The sequence below is a fragment of the Salmo trutta genome, chromosome 33 (genome assembly GCF_901001165.1).
Source record: "Salmo trutta chromosome 33, fSalTru1.1, whole genome shotgun sequence".
Taxonomy (NCBI): Eukaryota; Metazoa; Chordata; class Actinopteri; order Salmoniformes; family Salmonidae; genus Salmo; species Salmo trutta.
Window position 1 is genome coordinate 3,519,127 of NC_042989.1, and position 24,666 is coordinate 3,543,792.

Consider the following 24,666-nt stretch of genomic DNA (forward strand, 5'->3'; position numbering starts at 1 on the left):
GTGAGATTTTCCAGGTGGACTTGATAAACAACAACAGCATGCTAACCTTATCTAGCTAGCTAATGTTATTGGTTGTTGAGGTCTTTGTTACTACACCGTATTCCAAATATTAGCCAACTGGCTCTATGGCTAGTTCGGGAGCTGGATTTGTCATAAGCATTAAGGAAAAATGTTGCCACAGACGGTAACCACTGAAGTGTTTGACTTCACCATCTATTGCTATCGCCAAAGGTTTGCCATCTTCCATAAATTGCAGCTGCGAATCCACCATAGAAATACTTAGAAAGAATAAGATGACGCTCTGGTAATATGGATAACTATTAAAAGTCATCTGATGTGCTTTTTTCTACATTGTAATAGACAGTTCAACATTTGGTAGGTTGTTGGCAGGCTTCAGCAAAGCCAAGATGGTTTCAACTATTATAATACTTAAAGCGTATTTGTAAGCTACATACCAACAGAGCTCAACAATTCCCAGAGAAATATAAAGTCTGTTTTGGATGTGAGGTTTATGAATCACCAGGACATTATTCTTCAACACATACTAAACCTACTAGACATGAGGCACAGGTACATCCTCAGGAGACACTGATGACGGAACACACACAAAAAAAAAAAAAACACTTCTCAAAGTCTGAACCTCACGCTGCTATCTACAACACCATGAAAGAGATCAGAAACTAAAAAGGCAAGGGTGGGTTGTGCCGCCTCAGTCTCTGACAACAGAAGATTGACTCCAGCTAATCTCTTTCCAGTGACGGAGGAAAACTAGTCTCACGTTGCCAGACATAGCACAGTAATCTCATTCTAGAGAAACCTAGAACCGCTGGGGTCGAGGCTAGAGGAACACCACTGCTGAGCTCGAGGAGATCTCAGTCAGTGCAGGCCAAAACCGTACATTCTGCCAAGCAGAGACACAGGGACAGTGCACTCTGTGAAGTTCAGAGAGAGACAGCAAGGCAGGGGTGTTTTCTATCATGAAACTGAGGCAAATGTCCACTATTGACGGCATCTCTGAAAAGGAGCTGGCCAGCCAACAACATGCTATAGAGGAGAGAAGGAGAGACTCAAACAATGTCATAGGGATAAGCTAATCAAGAAAATAAACACCTTTCTGAAAACACTTAACACTTGTAGTGAGCAAATGGAAAACAACCCTATGAAAGAAGTATTGCATTCAAGTCAGGTTAAAAAAGCAGTTATATTATTTTTGGGGGAGGAACCTGATCTTCTCATCTTGTTTCATGTACACGGTTTCCTAGTAACCTTTGTGAAGTAATTATACACTTTTGAAGGACTGTAAATGTAGACAATCAGGTTTACTCTGAGGTCGATATGAGGTCGCTCAGGGGAATAGTACCACTGCCTTAAGTTAACTGATGCAGTCAAATAAGTCAACACTATGCCAGTTTAGTTTAACAACATACTGTATTACTGTCATTATATTACAAACAGGGTTGTCAGACTAGATTAAAACAATATATACAGTACATGTATCTGACAATTTCTAGCCTAGATAGTGACTGACATAAATTAGTATAAAAAAAAAAATGTAAAATAAACTTCATACATTGACATAAACAACTGTTCAGTCTGGAGTACATTTACAGCATACTGTGTGTTCAGACTAAGCGATACTGCCGGTCTTTTTAATGGTCACTAAGGCTGTGTGTACTGGGGACTCCAGGAGTAGGGCGTGGTTCTTCCATTGTGGAGAACTGGCCAGTGCCATGTCTACACACACATCAAATCAAATTTTATTGGTCACATACACATGGTTAGCAGATGTTAATGCGAGTGTAGCGAAATGCTTCACTCGCATTAAGCAAGGTATCAATCATTTTACAGAAGCAACAGGTATGCACATGGCTAAAGATAACATCCTCCAGAAAAGCATAGTACATATTGTCCTGTGTTGTTTCAACAACAACCCTTAAAAAGTCATTTATTATTAAGTATCTAGATGGTATTTATGAATTCTACCTTCAGACTATGTTGACCCGGTTGGGCAGGCATTGTGTGTGGTCGGCATACTCCAGTGTACACAGTGCAGCCCCGGCTTTCTCTCCTGGTATAGTGAAAATCAGCACCAGTATAGTATAGAGTATTACTCTCCATCACCTGAACAGAGCTATGAAGCTCCTGGAAGCAGACAGGGAAAGGGGGAGAAGACTGGTCTGAGCAATGGTGTATACATTTTGTCTACAGGAGCTTTCAGAGCAAGGATCTCAAAATGCCATGAAAAACAAATAGCATGATCTAACATACTGTATACATCCATTATCACAAAAGTTTCTTATACTATATTATTCAAAGACTATTTTTAGTTCTGCAAAAGACAAATAACATGAATATTCTATTTCAGATATCAATGTGGATGGCTGGTACTCTGATACCTTGATGAGGTGCAGCTGCTGCTTGCGGCCAACGTAGGCATTGAGATATTGGCTGAGGGTATTCAGGAAAGCCCTGACGTCTGTCTGCATGTTGCTCTGCTTGACCAGCCTCTCCAGGGGGATGAATGGAGGGATGTTGTGGCGACAAATTCTCAGATTAGAACCCAGGTTCATCTCCAGGTTATATGCCTCAAGGTAGACACCTATATCATACCCACCCGAGAAAGACAACGAAGGCAAAAGAGGTGTGGATAGATGGTTGGTGATAATGTCTAAACCAGTGGTTCCCAACCCTTTTCAATTACCGTACCACCAACTGAATTTTGCTATGCCTGGAGTAGCCCTGAAGTACCCTCATGTACATTTTACCAGTAGGCCTATGGTAATGAGTCGTTTGTTGTCACTGGCTATATCTTAAAAATTCTTAATTTAACCTCTCTGGGCCAGTGGGATGTTTGCGTCCCACCCTAGTCAACAGCCAGTGGAATTGCGTGGCGCGAAACACAAATACCTCAAAAATGCTATAACTTCAATTTCTCAAAAATATGACTATTTTACACCATTTTAAAGATAAGACTCTCGTTAATCTAACCACGTTGTCCGATTTCAAAAAGGCTTTACAGCGAAAGCAAAACATTAGATTATGTCAGGAGAGTATTTTTGGCAGGGTAATCACACAGCCATTTTCAATGCAAGCATATGTCACAAAAACCAAAACCACAGCTAAATGCAGCACTAACCTTTGATGATCTTCATCAGATGACACTCCTAGGACATTATGTTATACAATACATGCATGTTTTGTTCAATCAAGTTCATATTTATATCAAAAACCAGCTTTTTACATTAGCATGCGATGTTCAAAACTAGCATACCCACCGAAAACTTCCGGTGAATTTACTAAATTACTCACGATAAACGTTCACAAAATACATAATTATTTTAAGAATTATAGATACAGAACTCCTTTATGCAAACGCTATGTCAGATTTTAAAATAGCTTTTCGGCAAAAGCACATTTTGCAATATTCTGAGTACATAGCTCGGCCATCACAGGCTAGCTAATTTGACACCCACCAAGTTTGGGACAACCTAAACTCAGAATTACTATTAGAAAAATTGGATTACCTTTGCTGTTCTTCGTCAGAATGCACTCCCAGGACTTCTACTTCAACAACAAATGTTGTTTTGGTTCCAAATAATCCATAGTTATATCCAAATACCTCCGTTTTGTTCGTGCGTTCAGGTCACTATCCGAAGGGTAACGCGCGAGCGCATTTCGTGACAATTTTTTTTTTTATATTCCATTACCGTACTTAGAAGCATGTCAAACGCTGTTTAAAATCAAGTTTTATGCTATTTTTCTTGTAAAATAGCAATAATATTCCAACCGGACAACGTTGTATTCATTCAAAGACTGAAAGAAAAAAATGGAGAAGTCTCGTGACCGCGCATCTCAGTCTCACTGTCCCCAGGCAGGACACTTACAAACTCTGCTGCTGTACTTTGCCCAGAGACAGGAGACACGTCATTCCGCTTTCCGAACGCGTTAGAGAGCCAATGGAAGCCTTAGAAAGTGTCACGTAACAGCACAGATGCTGTATTTTCGATAGAGATGCAACAGAAGGACAACAAATTGTCAGACAGGGCACTTCCTGCATGGAATCTTCTCAGGTTTTGGCCTGCCATATGAGTTCTGGTATACTCACAGACACCATTCAAACAGTTTTAGAAACTTCAGAGTGTTTTCTATCCAAATCTACTAATTATATGCATATTCTCGTTTCTGGGCAAGAGTAGAAACCAGTTTAAATCGGGTACGTTTTTTATCCGGCTGTGAAAATACTGCCCCCTAGCCCCAACAGGTTAAGGGTAGGCATACTGTTAGCAGTGTGGTTAAGGTTAGGTTTGATTTTTATTTATTATGATTTTTTAAGATAAATTGTACAAATAAGCAGGGTTTAGTGACCATAATCATGACTCTGTGGCTGTGATAACTAGTGACGACCTAAGTCTTAAGTACCCCCTGTGGATAGGCCAAGTTGGGAACCAATGGTCTAAACTAAAGAAGCGATATACCACACACACACAAATAGATTGATCAAGTTTGGATTATAGGTACCGATAAGGTGGTGACCATGAAGCAGGTCCTGCAGTTGTCTGTGTCTAGCCATCAAAAGCAGAAGTTGTGAGTTCTCTGAGCCATCCTCCAGGTCATCCTCATCCCTCTCACATGGAACACCTGTTTTGTCCAGTAGAGTTCTCTGCTTCTGGAGGGACTAGAAAGAAATACATAATGTTGAACTACAGTAAGAGCTCTAAGCAGCAGCCTACAACCACACATTGACTTATCAGATACATCTGCTGCACCCTCTATGTTAACCTTGGTTTTAAGTAGCATCAAACAGGTTTGCAATATTTTTAAACATTCTTTAACACCTCCACATAATAGTATGTTTAAAGGACGTCACGCTGCTTTCTTAGCGAGTACAGCTTCCCCCGATTCAGTTCATACCGAGGCTCAAACTCAGGACCTCTGCCTCGCAAACACGCGTGAACGCCCCCCTGAAGCGTCAAGTGGGGACACTTCAGTCTGAGGAGTGAGTTTCACAGATGCCCATCTGCTATATGCGATTCAGACCACAACTGATAGGTAATGTGACATCAGTATAATTGATCTCAGAAAATGAACTAGCTAACTTACTTACTGTATTTGCTTTTATTTAAACGTTAAACTGGTCTCTTTTAGTGAGGAGTTCCTGTAGTGTTGCATTCAGCGCTTCCTCACGACTAATCTGCCGAAATTCCTGCTGCTTCACTGCCAAGTTGTTCGCTTCCGTTTCCAATATGTTCAAGTACCCCAAAACATCTGTGGATATAAAAGATTTGGATAATAAATTTTATACCATGGCATTATTGAATACTCGTTTCTGATTGGTTTGAAGGGCATTCTAGCGCATGCATCATTTCCCTATAAACGCACAGTATATTTGAAAGTAGAACATGTTCTATGTTTGAGCTGCTTTTGAAAGCAAAAGTCAAATTGAAAACATTATTGGCCTTGTTAAATTCGATTTTAATAATAGCAAGCTAGAACGGATGGTTTGGTTAGCTGAACTAGCAAGCCTGTTTGGTTACCAAGGCAACTACTGTTGCTATCTAGGGTGTGTTCGTAAATTCATCAGTTATTCTGCGCTCTGCCACACTCGTATGAGAGTGCTCTGAAATCGGAATAGATAGCCAGCGTGAATTTACGAACGCACCCCTAGTAAACTTGCTAACTAGTTACTTCAGTGGATGTTGAATACATTTCTAGCGGTACCTTTGTTAAATTATGGCCATGGTATAAAAGAGATAATCAACTCGGCGCTCTATACATTCTCTGGAAAACAATACAAGTCTATAAAAGGTTATGCTGCATTCAAAACTGGGAACAGGTCGGAAAGTCGGAGCTCTAGAAAGAACACCGAGTTGGATGATCGTATCGATTTTTTTTTCCCAGTCGGAGTTCGTTTTTTCAGAGTTTCCAGTTGTTTTAAACGCACTGAAGAGTTCCCAGTTGTTTTAACGAGGCATATAAAAATTTTATAACAAACTAGGAAGATAAATGACGCACATTTGACACAACTCTATTCAAACATGAAAATTGTGTAAACTATTGATAATGCACACGCAGATAAAATGTTAGCTTCCTGGTTTGGCTAGCTAGCTAACGTTACCTTTTCTCGGCTCGTCCATTGTGTCCGCCGTGTGACGTTAGCTAGCTCTGGTAACGTTAGTTTTATTTAATTCAGCCATTGTTGGATATGCGTAAGCGAATGGCAATATAAAAATTAAGTGCATTAGCGATATCTAACACATTAATGCGCCTTGGATAATTTGAATTTGGCGGCTAGATTTCCTCCACCCGGAAGAAAATCAAAACAAAGCTAAATTTATTACCAACAAAATATTTTTTTATAACTAAACCAAGATAGACAACTGCCTGTCTCTTCCAATGTGGGCAGAACAAGCAAGGAGGCGGGCAGAGCTAACAACGAGCTAGCGAGATCCTATTGGCGCGTTCATGCATCATCTGCATATTTCCGTGAGGGAACGCATTTACTGTTAAGTGCGCGTGTGCAATAAGGCAATTCGCCTTTGCACTCCTAAACGCCGAGATTTTTTTTTTTTTTACATTTCAAAGGGTAAAGTATACAACCGTAGTTCACTGTTCATAACATATTGTAGTTTGGGGAACAGAAAACTGTATTGAGGTCAAATGTTTCATCGATGAGAAAAATGTGCAGAATGTAGGCCAAAATCCATTTCGTTCCATCTTCTCCCACTGCCCGCCAGTGGTGTTCCTCTCACTACCATATTTGGTATTGAGTGGAAACGCCAGGCGGATGCTTCACATTTATACATCCAGTAAAATATCTGCCTCATTGTTCTGTGGTACCACCGAATATTTAACACAGTATCCGTGCGTTCGACTACCCATACTAACAGTGTATACTACTAGTTAATTTTAGTATACTGTAAACGAACGGTATCGTTTCAGTTGAGCGTACTAGCGCATCGCCTGTCTCCCGAAAGCTGATGCTGTTATGCAATCTCTTACTAGCTAGACATTTTACGATGTTGAGTGTCTTCGTAAATTCAATCTGGAGTGCCATAGTCAGATTGTCTGTTCATAAATTCAGAGTTTTGCTCTTGGATGCTCTGGCCAAGGAGTAGGGTTGCAGGTAACCTAGTGGTTAGAGCGTTTGGCTGGTAACCGTAAAGGTTGCTAGATCGAGTCCCCGAGCTGACAAGGTAAAAATGTGTAATTCTGCCCCTGAGCAAGGCAGTTAACCCACTGTTCAGAGGCTGTCATTGTAAATAAGAATTTGTTCTTAACTGACTTGCCTAAAAGGTTAAATAAAGGTTAAATACAATCCAGTGGTCAAGCACCCAAGCTAACGTTAGCTAGCTACTTCCAGACACAAATGAGAGAAGACCTCATTCTGACCATTTTACTTGCCCTAACAGAGCTGGTTAGGCTGTTTTCATGTTATCCAGAGCGTTGGTGACTAACTGTGGTGCTGGCAACAATTTAACTATGCTTTTTTTTGCCAACATTTACTGACACTGGCCATATTTCAACAGGTGTTGAGCGTTCGTAAATTCATCAGTTATTCTGCCCTCTGGCACTCAGAAGAGAGTGCTCTGAAATTAAAGTAGAAAGCCAGAATTAACAATGTCCATATTCAGACCCTTTGCTATGAAACTCAAAGTTGTGTACCCTGAAACAGGTGTATCCTGTTTCCATTGATCATTCTTGAGATGTTTCAATAACTTGATTTGAGTCCACCTATGGTAAATTCAATTGATTGGACATGATTTGGAAAGGCACACCTGTCTATATAAGGTCCCACAGTTGACAGTATGTCAGAGCAAAATCCAAGCCATGAGGTTAAAGGAATTGTCTGTAGAAATCTGAGACAGGATTGTGTCGAGGCACAGATATGGGGAAGGGTACCAAAGCATTTCTGCAGCATTGAAAGTCTCCAAGAACACAGTGGCCTCCATTTTTTAAATGGAAGAAGTTTAGAACCCCCAAGACTTCCTAGAGCTAGCCGCCCAGCTAAACTGAACAATCGGGGGAGAAGGCCCTTGGTCAGGGAGGAGACCAAGAAGCTGATGGTCCAGTGTTCCTCTGGAGATGGGAGAACCTTCCAGAATGACAACCATCTCTGCAGCACTCCATCAATCAGGCCTTTCTGGTAGTGTGGCCAGACGGAAGCCACTATTCAGTAAAAGGCACATGATAGCTTGTTTGGAGTTTGCCTAAAGACTCTCAGACCATGCAAAATAAGATTCTCTGGTCTGATGAAACCAAGATTGAACTCTTTGGCCTGAATGCCAAGCATCATGTCTGGAGGAAACCTGGCACCATCCCTACAGTGAAGCATGTTGGTGGCAGCATCATGCTGTGGGGATGTTTTTCAGCGGCAAGGACTGGGAGACTAGTCAGGATTGAGGCAAAGATGAATGGAGCAAAGTACAGAGTTTCTTAATGAAAAGCTGCTCCAGAGTGCTGAGGACCTCAGACAACGACCCTAAACACACTGCCAAGACAACGCAGGAGTGGCTTCGGGACAAGTCTCTGAATGTCCTTGAGAGCTTTATGGCGGCTTTGGAGCAGTGGCTTCTTCCTTGCTGAGCGGCCTTTCCGGTTATGTCAATATAGGACTTGTTTTACTATGGATATGTAACCGATGTGAAATGGCTAGTTAGTTAGCGGTGGTGCGCGCTAATAGCGTTTCAATCAGTGACGTCACTCGCTCTGAGACCTGAAGTGGTTGTTCCCCTTGCGTTGCAAGGGCCGTGGCTTTTGTGGCGCGATGGGCAACGATGCTTCGTGGGGTGTCAGTTGATGTGTGCAAGGGTCCCTGGTTCGAGCCCAGGTTGGGGCAAAGAGAGGGACGGAACCTACACTGTTACATATAGATACTTTTGTACCTGTTTCCTCCAGCATCTTCAAAGTCCTTTGCTGTTGTTCTGGGATTGATTTGCACTTTTAACACCAAAGTACGTTCATCTCTAGGAGACAAAACGCGTCTCCTTCCTGAGCGGTATGACGACTGCATGGTCCCATGGTGTTTATACTTGCGTACTATTGTTTGTACAGATGAACGTGGTACCTCCAGGCGTTTAGAATTTGCTCCCAAGGATGAACCAGACTTGTGGAGGTCTACAATTATTTTTCTGAGTTCTTGGCTGATTACTTTTGATTTTCCCATGATGTCAAGCAAAGAAGCACTGAGTTGTTTGAAGGTAGGCCTTGAAATACATCCACATGTACACCTCCAATTGACTCAAATGATGTCAATTAGCCTATCAGAAGCTTCTAAAGCCATGACATCATTTTCTGGAATTTTCCAAGCTGTTTAAAGGCACAGTCAACTTAGTGTATGTAAACTTCTGACCCACTGGAATTGTGATACAGTGAAATAATCTGTCTGTAAACAATTGTTGGAAAAATTACTTGTGTCTTGCACAAAGTAGATGTCCTAACCGACTTGCCAAAACTATAGTTTGTTAACAAGAAATTTGTGGAGTGGTTGAAAAACGAGTTTTAATGACTCCAACCTAAGTGTATGTAAACTTCTGACTTCAACTGTATATATTAGTGAGGTTTTAGTTATAAAAATTGTTAGCGACTGCGCCTAACGTTCGCAATTAGCGCTAACTAGCTAACGTTAAATATCCCTGCCCTCGTGGACTAGTTAGCATGTTACCGTCCATGGGCTCTGGAGAAAAGCCTTACTACACAAACTATGAGCTAACATAACTAGGTAGCTAAACGTTAGATAAATACTCCTGCCCTGCTGGGATAACATTAGCTAGCATGTCACCATGTGGAAAAGTGACTACATGAACTGTGAGCTAACATTAACTAGCTGGCTAGCTAGCCCTCAAAGGACTTATGGGCTCAATGTTTTCCCATACAAAACATGAACATTTCTAATCAAATGACCTGTGAAGTCAGTTATACATGTCAGCAGGGATGGAAATTAAGCTAGCCCGAGTCTAGTACTTTTCAGTCTGGACTAGTAGACAATATGCCAAACCAGCTTGACACAGCAAACATTGCATGCCACCGATTCAGGACCTGAATGTAGAAATGTACATCCCTGCACATCAGTTCCTTTCAGACGATCCCCCTATCACTGTTAGGCTTGAGGTCACTGAGGAGGACCGAGGGTTTTACCTTTCCTCTTGAGAATTTGAGTCAGAAGTACAGTCACATAACTCATCGCAATACTTCACCTCTTCTGGCAAATGGTACCCTAGACTGTCCTGATTATCAAGTTGAGCATTCCAGATAATTCCTCCATCCCGGCAGCAATGTCCCATCCACATAGTAGGACTTTAGATGTGCAGATAGACCAAAACCCAGTCTATTTTACTGTTAACTGTAGTCAAGTTGTTGGGTTATGGTATTTAAATATAGATATACCATTTTAGTAATCAACATAGCTAGCTAGTAAAAGTAACTATTTTTGGTGGTCTTTCAGATGGGCTAATCTGAAACCCAGTGACAATGCTCGGGTCTGCAGTTGCCATTTTCCGTTGGGAAAGAGAAATGGCCCTGTATTTACCAGAAAAAGAAGCTCCACACAACAAAGGGGGTAAGAAATAATTTAAACATCACATATATACATTTCTGTGATAAAATGCAATGTGAATTGTTTTACTGAATGAAACTGAGGAGATGCACTCAGACCAGCCTTTGTGATTTAACTTATGAACAGGCAGGAATGACTGGGGCTTTCAGTAAGTAAGAAATCATTTGAACATCACAGATATAAATTCCCAATGTGCCCATGATAAAGTTAACTACATTACTTTAGTTGGCTGCTTTGAGCAAAACGTATGTTATATAACTTATTCTGGGAGCCTAATTTTTGTGTATGAACTATGTGGAATATTTTTGGGACCATAGCCTTCCCTGAAAACAGGTACTGACAGGAGGTGCGACTAGAACACTGATCCAGTGTACCCTCAAATAAAAGTAAGAACAGAAACTGACTTGTGCAAAGACTATTTACAAGATATTTACAGATGTTCACTGTTGCAGTTGACAAACTCTAATCCAGCTATATAAATCTGCCAGAGGCTGTCGTGCTGGATGGGGCTGAAGCAAGTGGCCCTTCCAGAGATGTGGAGCTGCCCTTGGACCTTGTGCCAGTAAGGATGGTCTTCACTGAGCCTGTAAGACCCTCCCTCCTCCCGGACATAACAATCAACAATAGTGAAATGCATTTGTTGTAAGAAATGTGCTATATAAATAGTTTGATTTGATTGATGACATTAGTTTTAGAATATTAATAAACTGTCATTTTCACATGAGGACAAATGCAGTTTTTCCATCAACTTTTAATTGACACCTTGGGATTTTATCACTTGACATCAATCATATAGTGGGAAGGATTCTATAAATCAAGACTGTGTGAATGCATTTACCACTCTGAATAAATAAAATGAGGTGCCCTTTTGAAGATTTGTCTCATCATGAAACTACAATACAGACTTGATGTCTAAAAGTCAATTTTTTTGAATGTCAATCGATTTTTTTATTCATTTTCAATGACATTCCAGAACTGAGTTATCACTCATTGAAGTCTGGTATCTGGGTAATATATAATTGATTAAGTGGCTCTTTTATTGTACAATGTTGAGATGTATAGAAAATATTGTATTGCTAAAATGCTCAAACTTAATAGCTACACTCACCAACACAGGATAAACTGTATCCCTCATGCTGGCCCTTACCAAACTGGTTAATCGCCCTTCACTATAGCTGCACTTCTCAAAATGGCCAGACTTCTAGTGGTCTTCTCCCCTTTTTAATGCTCATCCTTGAAAAATGCCATAAGGTCTGAACTAGACACCAAAGTCGACATACTGTACAAAGACTTATCTAGTCTAAGTAAAACAAAATATTTTTTTGATCTACTGCTCTGCTAACTAGCTAGCTAAAGTGAAGTCAGTGGCTAGCTAAGACATACAAAGGGGACGCACATTCATGGTTTGAGCACAAACGTCTCCGATCGCGCTAGTGAATGGTAGCTGACAGTGTGACTAGAGAGGTGCAGGAGCTCCCTGCAGGAATTCGTAGTCTTGCTGAATTCTTCGTTGCTAATTAGCATTTTCGAGGAGAATATATTGAGAACACTCAATTTGTCCTAGAGAATTACATAGCTATCAAAACGTCACGCCAGGGTAAGCCTACACTAAACACAGACCGTATATGAAGTAGTTCTAAAATTGAAAAATGATTGGAACCATTTCCGGGTTTTCCCGCTAGGTTTTATGGGTATTATATAGTATCCACTGTGCTAGATACATCAGCAATCACCACGTTAACAGCATATCTGGACTCACATCAATCAACAATAGACAGTTAATTATTGGCCAGAAGTTCATCAACAGAGCCACTCACAACCCATCACTGAAGGAAGCTGTGGGACAGGCCGAATGGACTACAGATACACCCATGTCCATAATGCTGAAACGGACCTAAAAAAAATATACAAAAATATACAAAAATAACGATCAAAACAAAAAATAATAAAATGTGTGCGTATGAAAGTGTGTAGATATATGTGAATGCACTCCTTAACGCCCCCAACCCCCTCCCCCTGCAGAGTTGTGAGCTATAATTTTAATAAAGCTGATTTTTTAAACACAACAAACTCATGTCGGGAATGGAAAAAAGGTGGAACTAATCTACGCCTGTTCTGATAAAAACCTTAGGGCATTTAGCCTCGGGGGATGCCTTGCTTGACCACAACCTCCTTCCTTGCTCCTGGCCTGCCCTGCCTCTCACCAATCCATTTGTTTCTATGGACAGAAAAGAGCAGAAGCTCTGAGCTGTCCGATCAAGTCCATTGTCTACTGTGATGACCCAGCCCACCTTCTCGGCGTGAGTAATTGCAAGAGAAAAGCGCTATAATCATCATGCACAACAAATGTTTACAAAGGATTGCTTTCAATGAAGAACTAAAACAATCTTATGATCAAAGAGGTACATTTAAATGATAAAAGTGAAGAGTTATGGTGTACCTTTTAGATGCTAATTCATCATATTCTAGGTGTTTGTTAACAAACCAAAACGTGACATGCTTGAACAACGGAGACGTGGATGAGTCATCCCCATGTGTCGTTTTGCAGATAACCATCTCTAGATAACTTCAGAAAAAGTTTGAATTTCTGAACTTGTGAGAGGCTTTTGATTTTCGCTTATTACCTATGGGACAATTATCATCATATTTGGAGATGATGCCTGGTCCAAAGTAAACCACGTTTTCAACGCATATAACCTTGTCGCGATGCATGATGACAGGACATAGATTTACAAAAGTGTTGGATTGGAAGTGTGACTGTCATTTTATACAGGTAAGATGTACAGTCAATGGTACGTGGCCGTAAATACGTAAATACGAGGACACCGGTCCGGACCTCGTTCATTTTTAATAATTTGCTAAAAATAAATGTATTTTGTACACAAAGAAAATAAATTACAGGTCAACATAAATATTGCTCCGAGTATTGATTAAACAAACCTCAGAACGCTTATATTCTTGATCTGACCGATTTCTAATCGCGCCTGACTCTGCGAACGAGTGGAGTCATAAACAGTGATTTTTGTTCGTTATGTTCGTCTGCGTCCCCGATATATGTGCCTTGTTAGCGGCACATTCACACCAAAGACTACAATATGAAGATGGGCTAAATCCCGATCACTCTTGTAGGCGATGTTGGCTAGCTAAACTCATGCGCAGAGACACGTCATCGGGGCAAACGGCCGTTTCGCGCCGAACTGCGCATGTGTATAGCCACAGTGCTTTAACTGTAGAGCACAAGTGTCCAAGAAGCTGAACATCATATCTGCAGCCGAGAAGTTTGTGGCTCCAAGAGTTCACGGCAAGGACTATTGTAGCTAGGACATGTCCCACCTCACAGGAGTCTTCAGAGACCATGTAGGGACCTGATTTAGATTTTTTTATTTATTTACAGAAAAGCAGGTTGATTTTGTTTAGTTAATTTCTTTTTTGATAGATGGTATGATATCTTTATTTTTACACACATTATTTCATTTTTTTGGATCCTTATTATCTAGATCCAATTGTTGCGAACGCCATTACACCATAGAAGAACGGTGACAGGCGGGGGCGCTCCAGTACAGTAGGTGGCGTTAATGCACAATAACGTTGGATGGCAGTAGAAGGGCGGGGGCGACAGCGGTAACAAGCTAGCCGTAGTGTCCTTCGTCCCCGCATTTCGACAGCAAGGGCAGGTGGGAGTGAAGGACACTGCTAGCTAGTCCGGTACAATGCAGGTGGGGGCGACACTGTGTGCTAACTAACTTGCAACTTGTTAGCTAACACACAGTGTCGCCCCAGCCTCCCGTCTGCCGTGCTAGCGGGAAGCAGGAGCGACATTCGCACCCGCCTGTTACACGGTTTTCTCCGGTACACAGCCGACCGGAGGCGTGGGCGACACCATGTGCTAGCTAACTAGCAAGCTAGTATGCAGTCTCCCCAGCCTCCCATCTGCTCTGGTAGCGGTAAGCGGTGGCGACACCGGTAGACCTTGTCCTTCGCCCCTGCCTGTCGCGCACTGTTTTCCGTATTTCAGGTAACGACGTTGAGAGCAGGTTTATTTCCCGTTTGACCCACATTTAAGTGTCACAAGCATGAAGATTTGGGGAATGCCGACATGCAGGAACGCCCCAAATTGCAGGCTGCAGTTGCACAATATTGCCCTCTAGCACATTGTTTCCCAACCAGGGGTACTAGCACCCCTCTGAGCACTTGGCCTATCAACGGGGTACCTGAGAAGACTCATGAGACCATAGGCCTACTGGTAAAATGCACACGAAGACGGTACTCCAGGCATAGCAAAACTCAGCTGGTTTTACACGAACCGAAAAGGGTTGGGAACCACTGCTCTAGCAGCGCAGGCCGAGGCCGGGCCTGAGACGTGAAACGAACTACCCCATCTCTCAGTCGGTGAAGTAGGCAACAAGAGACGCTGCTGAAAGTGTGTTTTGCTAGATGCTGGACGACGCATTTTTAAAACCGCCCCGCGACAGCGGCCGTGTCAACAGATATCCAAAAACAAACAATATCCGGTTCTCGGAGAATGAGTACACAACTGGTAAATAGTCGCTTATATACAGGTTACGCAGGGGTGAATGTACTCTGGTACGGCACCACAGTCAAATACATAGTTGGGGTACGCCGTACCAATTATACACGAGCCTATCACAAAACAGAATGTAAAGCAAAATGTAGGCAATTACACTATTATTTATCAGTACCGCATGAAAATGAGCATACCGGGAAGAAATTAAATCTACCTTCACCCCTGTAGGTCAGTCCAGTGGCTAGCTGCCAGCAGATATTTCTATTGCAGTAACGTTGAAGGGCTTTGGCTAGTATTACTTAATCCGTTTGAAGGATGAAGTATGCCTCAGCAGGAGCAAAAATGACGCTAAATTCTCATAACTTTACTTTACAGAAAGTAGGCTACTGAGGCAGACAGTGATGTGGTGCTCATTGGTGAGGTTGAGGCAGCAATGCACAGTGATTCCCAAACTTGGTGTTGGGGCCACATGTGTGGTCCCCTGAGAAACCGGGTTAAACAAAGAACTTAAATATCTCCACATGGCCCATCTTCCTTATAGGCCTACATTAAAATGCAATCAATTCCCGCGATCACCCATACGTAAAATGTATGCACGCATGACAGTAAGTCACTTTGGATAAAAGCGTCTGCTAAATGGCATATATATATATTAATATGAAAATCTCCACATGGTCCATCTTTTTATAGGCCTACATTAAAATGCAAACAATACAGCTCTATAAATGTCCTACGTATTTGTTTCCGCGCTAATGCTACATGTCAGTGTGAATAATTTCTCATATTTCCGCCGTTTCAGGGCAATAACATTACAGCTGTATAGCTAATAGGCTATGTGTTTGTAGTTCAACTGAGGTGAATTAACCTATGGCAGTCAAGGTGATAATGGCTGGGATCATTTTTGCTTGTTTTTGTTGTTCTCCAAATAGCGTTTTAAAAGTTTAATTGTTTAGAAATGCAGTTAAGCTGACAACTGCAATGCAATGGCAGTAATGGAAAATCTCTTCTGACTTGCCCTAAGTAAAGATGGGGATCTGAAAGCTTGTGGAGGCAATTTATCCTGCTCGTCAAATTGTCTTTTCCAGACGGATGTCTTGGACTGAAGGAGAGGTATGTGAAAGCTTCTTGAAATGACTGTGTGCTTTTATATAGATTTATTGTGGCAAACAATAACGTAGACCTAATTCATCATACTCAATCTAAGTTCTATTTTCTTGAGGGAGTAGTTAGGTAGGTAGTTACCAATAAAGGCGGCATTCCGAGTTAATCAACATGTTTCCCCCCATATTTTCTTACAGTGTATCTGAAATCTGTGCAAGGCTGTTGGGATCTCCTTACGGATGGGTGTGGGCAAAGACTCTCCCCTTACGCCGCTGAGCCGTCCTACTTGGAGTCCCCTCCACATCCATCTCCATCCCATTCAGTTACAGTAGCCATATCCTGATCACTATCTCCAAGATGGATCCTTTGGAAAAAATGCACTTCACCACTATTGACTATGTCATATTTGCCCTCTTGCTGGTGGCATCCATGGGCATAGGGCTGTATTACGCCCTGTCAGGGGGTCGACAGCGCACCACTCAGGAGTTCTTGCTAGCGGACCGGGGCATGAGCTGCCTTCCTGTATCCCTGTCACTTATCGCTACATTTCAGTCAGCGGTGGCTATAGTGGGCGTGCCGGCAGAGATCTATACCCATGGCACTCAGTACTGGTTCATAGGCTGTGCGTACATCTTGGGCCTATTTATTCCAGCACATGTTTTCGTTCCTGTGTTCTACAGGCTGCATCTTACCAGCGCTTACCAGGTACGTACTGTAGGCTCTTTGCAAACTTAGCTTAAGATGGAGAGAAATCTTTGGAATTAAAATATGTAGGCTAATACCAGTTGAAATGTATAGGCCTAGCTTTTAAACCCTGCTAAGGAGTTTACATAGTTTTGGTTTCTGGTAGGGAAATAAATAATGAATAAATACATTCTGAATATACTGATGTGTATATCACTTAGTGATAGTATTTTTTCTTTTCAGTATCTGGAACTGCGCTTTAGCAAACCAGTGCGTATCTGTGGAACACTTACCTTCATCTTTCAGACAGTAAGGTCCATACATACCAGATGCAATAATAAAGACAAAAACAAGTAAAAGAAAGAACTTATAAATGTTGTAGATGATCAGTTTTTCCGCTGATATGACTACTGCTATCTCTTGCAGGTCATCTATATGGGTGTTTGTGTGTACACTCCGGCCCTAGCACTCAATGCAGGTCAGTAATTTAGGCTTTGGTTTTAGGATTTAAAGACCGTGATAAGTTTTAACACTTTAATGGCAGGTTATGGCTGTCTCCAAGAAACAGATTAAGCGTGGTCCAGGATTTAAATGCATCAAGGGACATTCTCAGTTGAAAGAGCTTTGTATTCCAGGACTTAAATGCAACAAGGGACATTCTCAGTTGAAAGAGCTTTGTATTCCAGGACTTAAATGCATCAAGGGACATTTTCAGTTGAAATAGTTTTTTTTATTCCAGGACTAGGCTTAATCTGTGTCTGGGAAACCGGACATGTTACTGTGTTTTGTGCCATGAGTAGGTTATCTAGAACTGTGCAAAATGCACATTATGAATGAGTAAAGGTTGCTTAATTTGGTTCCATGCTTCCCTATAGTTACTGGCTTTGATCTATGGGGAGCAGTACTGGCCACTGGACTGGTGTGTACACTGTATACTACTCTGGTAAGTTGTTCTTTGTCATTTTCAGAGTTTGTAAATAAGCTGTTATTACACAATGGTAAATAAATTGGAAATATTACATAATCTAAAGTACAAATAAAATGTACTCATGAAAATCTTTTTGTTTAATGTTGATATTATGAAATGTCATTGCAAAGTGTCCTTTTTTTCTCTATATCTTTAGATGTAACATCAGCCATTATAAGCTTGAAGCCTATACGATAATAGGCTCTGTGCCTCTGTGTTGTACCTGGTCCTGACAGGGAGGCCTGAAGGCAGTGATCTGGACAGATGTCTTCCAGACCATAGTGATGTTTGCTGGCCAGCTGGCGGTCATCGTGGTGGGGGTCCAGCAGACTGGAGGATTAGCAGAGGTCTGGAGGAAGGTCTGGGAGGGGAACCGTATCTCTGGCATAGAGTGAGTGGACTGGTTACTATCTTCATGTATTCGAGCGATGACTGGCAATCCTGTTTAAAGTTCCAGTTCTTAAATTCCAATTCTATGTTCCCCCTCTTGTCATGTCTGTTCTACAGCCTGAATCCTGACCCTACGGAGAGGTACACATTCTGGACCCTGGGGGTGGGAGGGGTTTTCCTGATGCTGTCTCTGTACGGGGTGAACCAGGCCCAGGTCCAGAGATACCTCAGCTCCAAGACCGAGAGGGAAGCCATCATGTAAGACTGCATGTACCACACTCCATACACAACACCACATTACAGTGCATACACATGGAATCATGTGGTAATACCATGGTAATGGTATGGATACTGACCTATTTTAACGCATTGTGATTCTGCAGGTCTTGCTACATGGTGTTTCCCTCTCTACAGGTAGCTCTTGCTCTGAGCTGTGTCATGGGGCTGGTCATGTTCGCGCGTTACTGTGGGGAGGACCAATTTCACAAAATAGGCAACTTATCAAAAAATGAGGTCAGTAGAAGTGTGTGAGTGTTATTATTTTGGTCTTTCAGAGTGCATCATTAGAGTATTATAGCTTGTGGATTAAGTAATATGCAATTTAGCAGTCAGCAGATGTTTTTATTCAAAATTACCTACAGTACAGTGAGTGCATACATTTTTTGTGTCTGTGATCTCCAGTGAGAATTGAACCCACAAACCTGGTGTAGCTAGTGCCACACTCTTACCTACAGTACACCAACCATTATGTGTTCTCTATCCACAGATGGTGTTATACTTTGTTATGGACATGCTGCAGGATCTACCTGGTCTGTCTGGACTGTTTATAGCTTGCTTATTTAGTGCAGCTCTCAGGTATGTCAATCAATATTTTTAACACCCTTTGTCACGAAGGGCTTTACATTAACCCAGCCTAGACATCCAGAACAAGCAGAAGCATAGGATCAGAAGAGTGCTTTGGTGTTGACACATAGTTTCATGTTTGTCTCCACAGCACCATCTCGTCAGCCTTTAACTCTCTGGCCACAGTGACCTTGGAAGACCTGATCAAACCACACTGCTCATCCATGACAGAGGCCAGGGCCACCCTGCTCTCCAAGGGACTGGGTACGTTGAGATCTCCTGGGCCCTGTCCAGAAACAACCCCTAGACCTTATCCCCAAGGACCCAGCCACTTCATGTACAGTAGATCAGATCAAGTGCCTATGGGGTAGGGACTAGGGGTTGTTTCTGAATGGGACCCTGCTCACTGTTGGCAGTGTGTCTTTTAACTTATTTGTAAGTTCTACATCATGCTTTCCTCACTTTACCTGTGAGATGTTTTCTAAGACAGCATGTTTTCTAAGACAGCACTCATATAATATCAGTATTAAAGAGTGACATTTACTTTTTCTGTTTCTGAACTAGCATGTTCATATGGACTGATTTGCCTGGCTATGGCCTATTTAACCCACTTGATGAGTGATTCCGTTTTGCAAGTAAGGACAAGATTTGATATATTTTAATAACTTACTGTATTTAGTTAACTCAAATATTATGTCTGATTCTGACATTTTTGTATTTATTTAAATTCAAGGCTGTTTTCAAAATCTTTGGAATGGTTGGTGGTCCTCTTCTTGGCATCTTCTGTCTCGGGATGTTCTTTCCTTGGGCTAACTCTACTGTAAGTACTCATTGTATATAGTGAGGGCATACATTTTTAGTATGTGAATGTGATCCCTGTGGGAATCAAACTTCGCTTACTCTAAAACCACTTTGTGACAACTGCTGATGTAAAAAGGTCAAGACTCAATCAATACATTTGATTGACTGATGTACTGTGTTTCTCCAGGGTGCCCTGGCGGGTTTGGGGTCAGGCCTGGCGATGGCCTTCTGGGTGGGCATCGGGAGCATCGTAACCCGTACCTCTGGTGGTCCTGCTGCTGTGTCTCATTTCAACTGCACTGCTGTACAACTCTCAGGAAACATCACCACAGCCATAGGGACTGCACTCAATAGTACTGCTGTGCCTACTAGTACATCCAGGTAAGAGTCTGAGTGTATCATGACAAGCTCTATACAAATAAAATGTATCTGTCATAAGAGGCAAACAACAACTAATAATCAGATTATCTGAAAGTATTCTATTTAGTTTGCTCATAGATTTAAATGTTTTTTGTTTTTTTGTCACTGGCCTAAACAATACCCCATAATGTCAAAATGGAATTATGTTTTCAGACATTTTTAGAAATGAATTAAAAATTAAAAGCTGAAATGTTTGGAGTCAAGTATTCAACCCCTTTGTTATGGAAAGCCTAAATAGGTTCAGGAGTAGAAATGTGCTCTTAACAAGTCACAAAAGTGTGCAATAAGTGTTTAACCGCTACAGGATCGGTTGGTCTCCCGCGGGACGGTTGAGCTAACGTAGGCTAATGCGATTAGCATGAGGTTGTAAGTAACAAGAACATTTCCCAGGACATAGACATTTCTGATATTGGCAGAAAGCTTACATTTTTGTTCATCGAATTGCACTGTCCAATTTACAGTAGCTATTACAGTGAAATAATACGTGCTATTGTTTGAGGAGAGTGCACAGTTATGAACTACAAAGTTATCAATAAACCAATTAGGCACATTTGGGCAGTCTTGATACAACATTTTGAACAGAAATGCAATGGTTCATTGGATCAGTCTAAAACTTTAACCATATACTGCTGCCATCTAGTGGCCAAAATCTAAATTGCGCCTAGATTCGTAAGTCATATATTGGCCTTTCTCATGCATTTCAACAATGATGGTCCAAAAAAAGCATGGTTTTTCTTTGTATTATCTTATACCAGATCTAATGTATTATATTCTCTTATATTATTTTAACAATTCCACAAACTGCAAAGTGTTTCCTTTCAAATGGTATCAAGAATATGCATATCCTTCCTTCAGGTCCTGGGCTACAGGCAGTTAGATTTGGGTATGTCATTTTAGGCACAAAAAAAAAGGGTCCGATCCTTAATTAACATGATTTTTGAATGAATGAATGTAAGGTCCTTAAGTCGGGCAGTGAATTTCAAACACAGATTCAATCACAAAGACCAGGGAGGTTTTCCAATGCTTCGCAAAGAAGGGTACCTATTGGTAGATGAGTAAAAATACAAAAAAGCAGACATTGAATATCCCTTTGAACATGGTGAAGTTATTAATTACAACTTTGGATGGTGTGTCAATACACCCAGTCACTACAAAGATACAGGCGTCCTTCCTAACTCAGTTGCTAGAGAGGAAAGAAACCTCTCAGGGATTTCACCATGAGGCCAACGGTGACTTTAAAACAGTAACAGAGTTTAATGGCTGTGATGATAGGAGAAAACAACTGAGGATGGATCAGCAACATTGTAGTTACTCACAATACTAACCTAATTGACAAGAGTGAAAAGCACGCCTGGACAGAATAAAACACGCATCCTGTTTGCAATAAGGCACTAAAGTAACACTGCAAAAAATGTGGCAAAGCAATTAACTTTTTGTCCTGAAAACAAAGTGTTATGTTTAGATCAAATCCAATACAACACATTACTGAGTACCACTCTCCATATTTTCAAGCATAGAAACAAAACAAAATGTGGAATAAGTCAAGGGTTATGAATACTTTCTGAAGGCACTGTAGATGCAAATTTGTAATACATTTTGTGATTTTATATTAACTGTATGTCTTCCAACTGTTCTTTAGCCAACCAATGGGTCTGCAGAGATTCTACTCCTTATCCTTCATGTGGTACAGTGCTCTCAGCTCTTTCACTGTGGTGATCACAGGGTTGATCGTTAGCTTTCTCACAGGTAGGGGAGAGCTCTTGATCATTACCATAGAAGATGCACTCAGGGCTGGTTTTCCAGACACATATTAAACCTACTCCTGGACTAAAAAGCATGCAATGGAGATTGAGATTTTTCATTGTGCATGCCTTTTACTCTGGGACTACACTTAATCTTAATTAGACCCAAAATTTTCACAACAGATTCTGAATTAAGTTAATCTAATTGGTTGGATTTCTATCTTTAATTTAAGGACCAATGAAAGAGGAGGATGTGACCCCAGGCACTCTGTATCCTCTGTTGGGCAACATGCTGTTCTTCGTACCAGATAACCTCAAACAAAATCTGTGCTGCGCCACCCCACTGGGGCACAGGGTAAGTCAACAGAGCACATGGGCTCATCACACTCACAGTTCAGGATTGTGTTCATTAGTGGAAACCACATAAAAAAGCAACAAAAACAAGTATTTATTAATTATTGGACAAGGTCTGGTCCCCAGGGCTGCATTAAACACAGGGCTGCATTCAGCAGGCACAACATAATGGAACATTCAGATAGAAATATGTTATGTTTGTCTGACATGTAGAATAAGGAATCACGTCAGTTCCATTCATGACGTTTCTATCAGGGAGCAAACATTGTGGAATGCTGCCGAAGGTTCCCCTGATGCATTTATAGCAGAGGGGGCTATGCATTCAAGATAGGCTGGAATTCAATCATTGCAGATAATAAGATTTCCACACTGCACTTTCAGCAAGTGTGTAGAGCAGACACAAACGTTTAAAAGTCCGTTGTGGAAAACCCACCTTCTTCAATGATTGAACTCTGGCTTCAGTTAAAATATGTTATATTATTTTGTCATTATGGCTAGCAACACTCAAGTCCTATTGTTTTGGGTCTGTGTGAGAGACATTTCAACAAAGCTATAGTGCCTTCAGAAAGTATTCACACCCCTTTACTTTTTACACATTTTATTGTTACAGTATTAACTCTGGTGTGAATACTTATGTAAATTGAATATTTCAGTATTTCATTTTCAATAAGTTAGCAAACATTTCTAAAAACATGTTTTCACTTTTTCATTATGGGGTATTGTGTGTAGATGGGTGAGAGAAAAAAACATATTTAATCTATTTTGATTTCAGGGGGTATGAATACTTTCTGAAGACACTATGTGCTATTGTATCAAGGGTACTTAACATTACCCATTATCTTATCTCAAGGTGAATTAACTCTTGGTGAGTTGTTTATAGTGTATGTTTTTGTACGAGTAGCCAATCATCCAGGAATGTCCACCTGCACAACACAAGGAAAGTAATGTTCAGGCCGTCTACACAGAAGAAGAAGAGGAGGAGAGGCAGAACTTTCTTCCCACACCTGTTATGGAACATGAGACAACTGTGTGATGCACAGAGACACTTCCATAACCTCATGTTATGTCGCGGCCCATGGGGCAGTGAAATGGTCCACACCATTTCAAGTCACTGTTTTTCACAGAGGACCTGTTCTTTTGAGGAGATGATGCTCTGAGGGGAGAAGTGTTGTCGGGAGTGATTCTTATTTTAAAGCTTTACTCCAGCTTCAGGTTTGTAATTCAAGTGACTGGATAAAAAATGCACTGGTACTGTACATGTATATTGTACATGACGCATGGCAAGACCAAATAAACGTAGAGTATTACGTATTCTGGAAATCAAAACATAAACCCGAGGCCATATCTAGTTCTGAGGAATTCAGATTTGAATGGACCGGATCTATAAATGCAAAAAATCCGGTTTATGTTTCCACTCATTACCAAATATGGTGATAAGAGGAAACCCAGTGGCCTGCAGTGGGAGAAGAAGGATTTTGGCCGACATTCTGCCAATTTTCTCAACGACCAAACATTTTATCTCCATACAGTTTTCTGTTTCTAAAACTACAATCTGTAACCAACTGAGAGGACTGCATTTTGTAGACTTTACCCTTTGCCAAAGTTTGAAAAAAGTTGTTGTTTAGGAGTGAAAGGGTGAATTGAGTTATTGCACACCCACACTTTAGAATAGGCATTCCTTAACATAAATATGCAAATAAATGCTAGAACGTGCCAATAGGATCTCACTAGCTTGGGCTTGGCTCTGCCCACCTCCTTGCTTATCCTGCCCACTATGATTAATTTGCTCCCATTGGAAACTACAGGCTCTGTTCTATCTTGGGTTAGTTATATCTTTGATATCACTATGCTGCTGTCAATGAGAAAATATCTTTATTTGTGGAACTGAGTAGTTGTTCTTTCAATAATGTGTTCCAGTGAACAACTTTGTCATGTTGTGTCGAAGCAGAAAATATTTTTTGTAAAATTATACTGAGATGTTTTTGTTAGAGAAAAAAATCTTAAATAAACATTTCAATGTATTTCAGGTTTCACAGTCCTTTACTGCTGCTGATCATTTCTTTATTAGGAACAGTATAATTATCTTTTTGTTTTTTAGTGTAAAGTTAGTGTTGAGTTGCCAGGGAAAGGCAGTGTTCCTGAATATCCAGTGAGTAGTAGACTCGGATGTGATGAAGTTGGTAGAGATGAATGAGGAGGAGAGGAAGCCTGCCCTCTTGGAGGCATGGTACATCACATATCTGGCCAAACAAAGACTACACGGGGACAAAAAAAACAAGGGAAGAAA

The 24,666-nt window shown here is 41.1% G+C and overlaps 1 protein-coding gene, 1 long non-coding RNA gene and 1 pseudogene across 11 annotated transcripts; 2 read left to right on the forward strand and 1 right to left on the reverse strand.

Annotated features, from left to right (window-relative positions):
* Positions 1–1,409: 1,409 nt before the first annotated feature.
* LOC115172231 (centromere protein O-like) lies at positions 1,410–6,407 on the reverse strand (annotated as a pseudogene).
* A 4,041-nt stretch (positions 6,408–10,448) lies between these two features.
* On the forward strand, positions 10,449–11,425 carry LOC115172232 (uncharacterized). Its single transcript, XR_003871409.1, has 2 exons — positions 10,449–10,555; positions 11,005–11,425. It is a non-coding gene; the product is annotated as an uncharacterized LOC115172232 (long non-coding RNA).
* A 1,287-nt stretch (positions 11,426–12,712) lies between these two features.
* On the forward strand, positions 12,713–24,400 carry LOC115172228 (sodium-dependent multivitamin transporter). Of its 10 annotated transcripts, none has more exons than XM_029729445.1 (17): positions 12,713–12,852; positions 16,099–16,187; positions 16,376–16,883; positions 17,106–17,171; positions 17,289–17,340; positions 17,738–17,805; positions 18,066–18,220; positions 18,337–18,477; positions 18,603–18,732; positions 18,986–19,074; positions 19,214–19,326; positions 19,627–19,697; positions 19,796–19,882; positions 20,051–20,244; positions 21,923–22,029; positions 22,259–22,380; positions 23,281–24,400. In XM_029729445.1, exons 3-17 carry the CDS (start codon positions 16,536–16,538, stop codon positions 23,410–23,412), a joined length of 1,875 nt encoding a protein of 624 aa, XP_029585305.1. In that variant the 5' UTR covers positions 12,713–12,852; positions 16,099–16,187; positions 16,376–16,535; the 3' UTR covers positions 23,413–24,400. The 10 variants fall into 10 exon arrangements, with proteins under 10 accessions (XP_029585305.1, XP_029585301.1, XP_029585307.1 ...); XM_029729441.1 differs by having other exon boundaries at positions 16,104–16,187; XM_029729447.1 differs by lacking the exon at positions 12,713–12,852 and adding an exon at positions 13,240–13,325 and having other exon boundaries at positions 16,104–16,187.
* Positions 24,401–24,666: the final 266 nt, after the last annotated feature.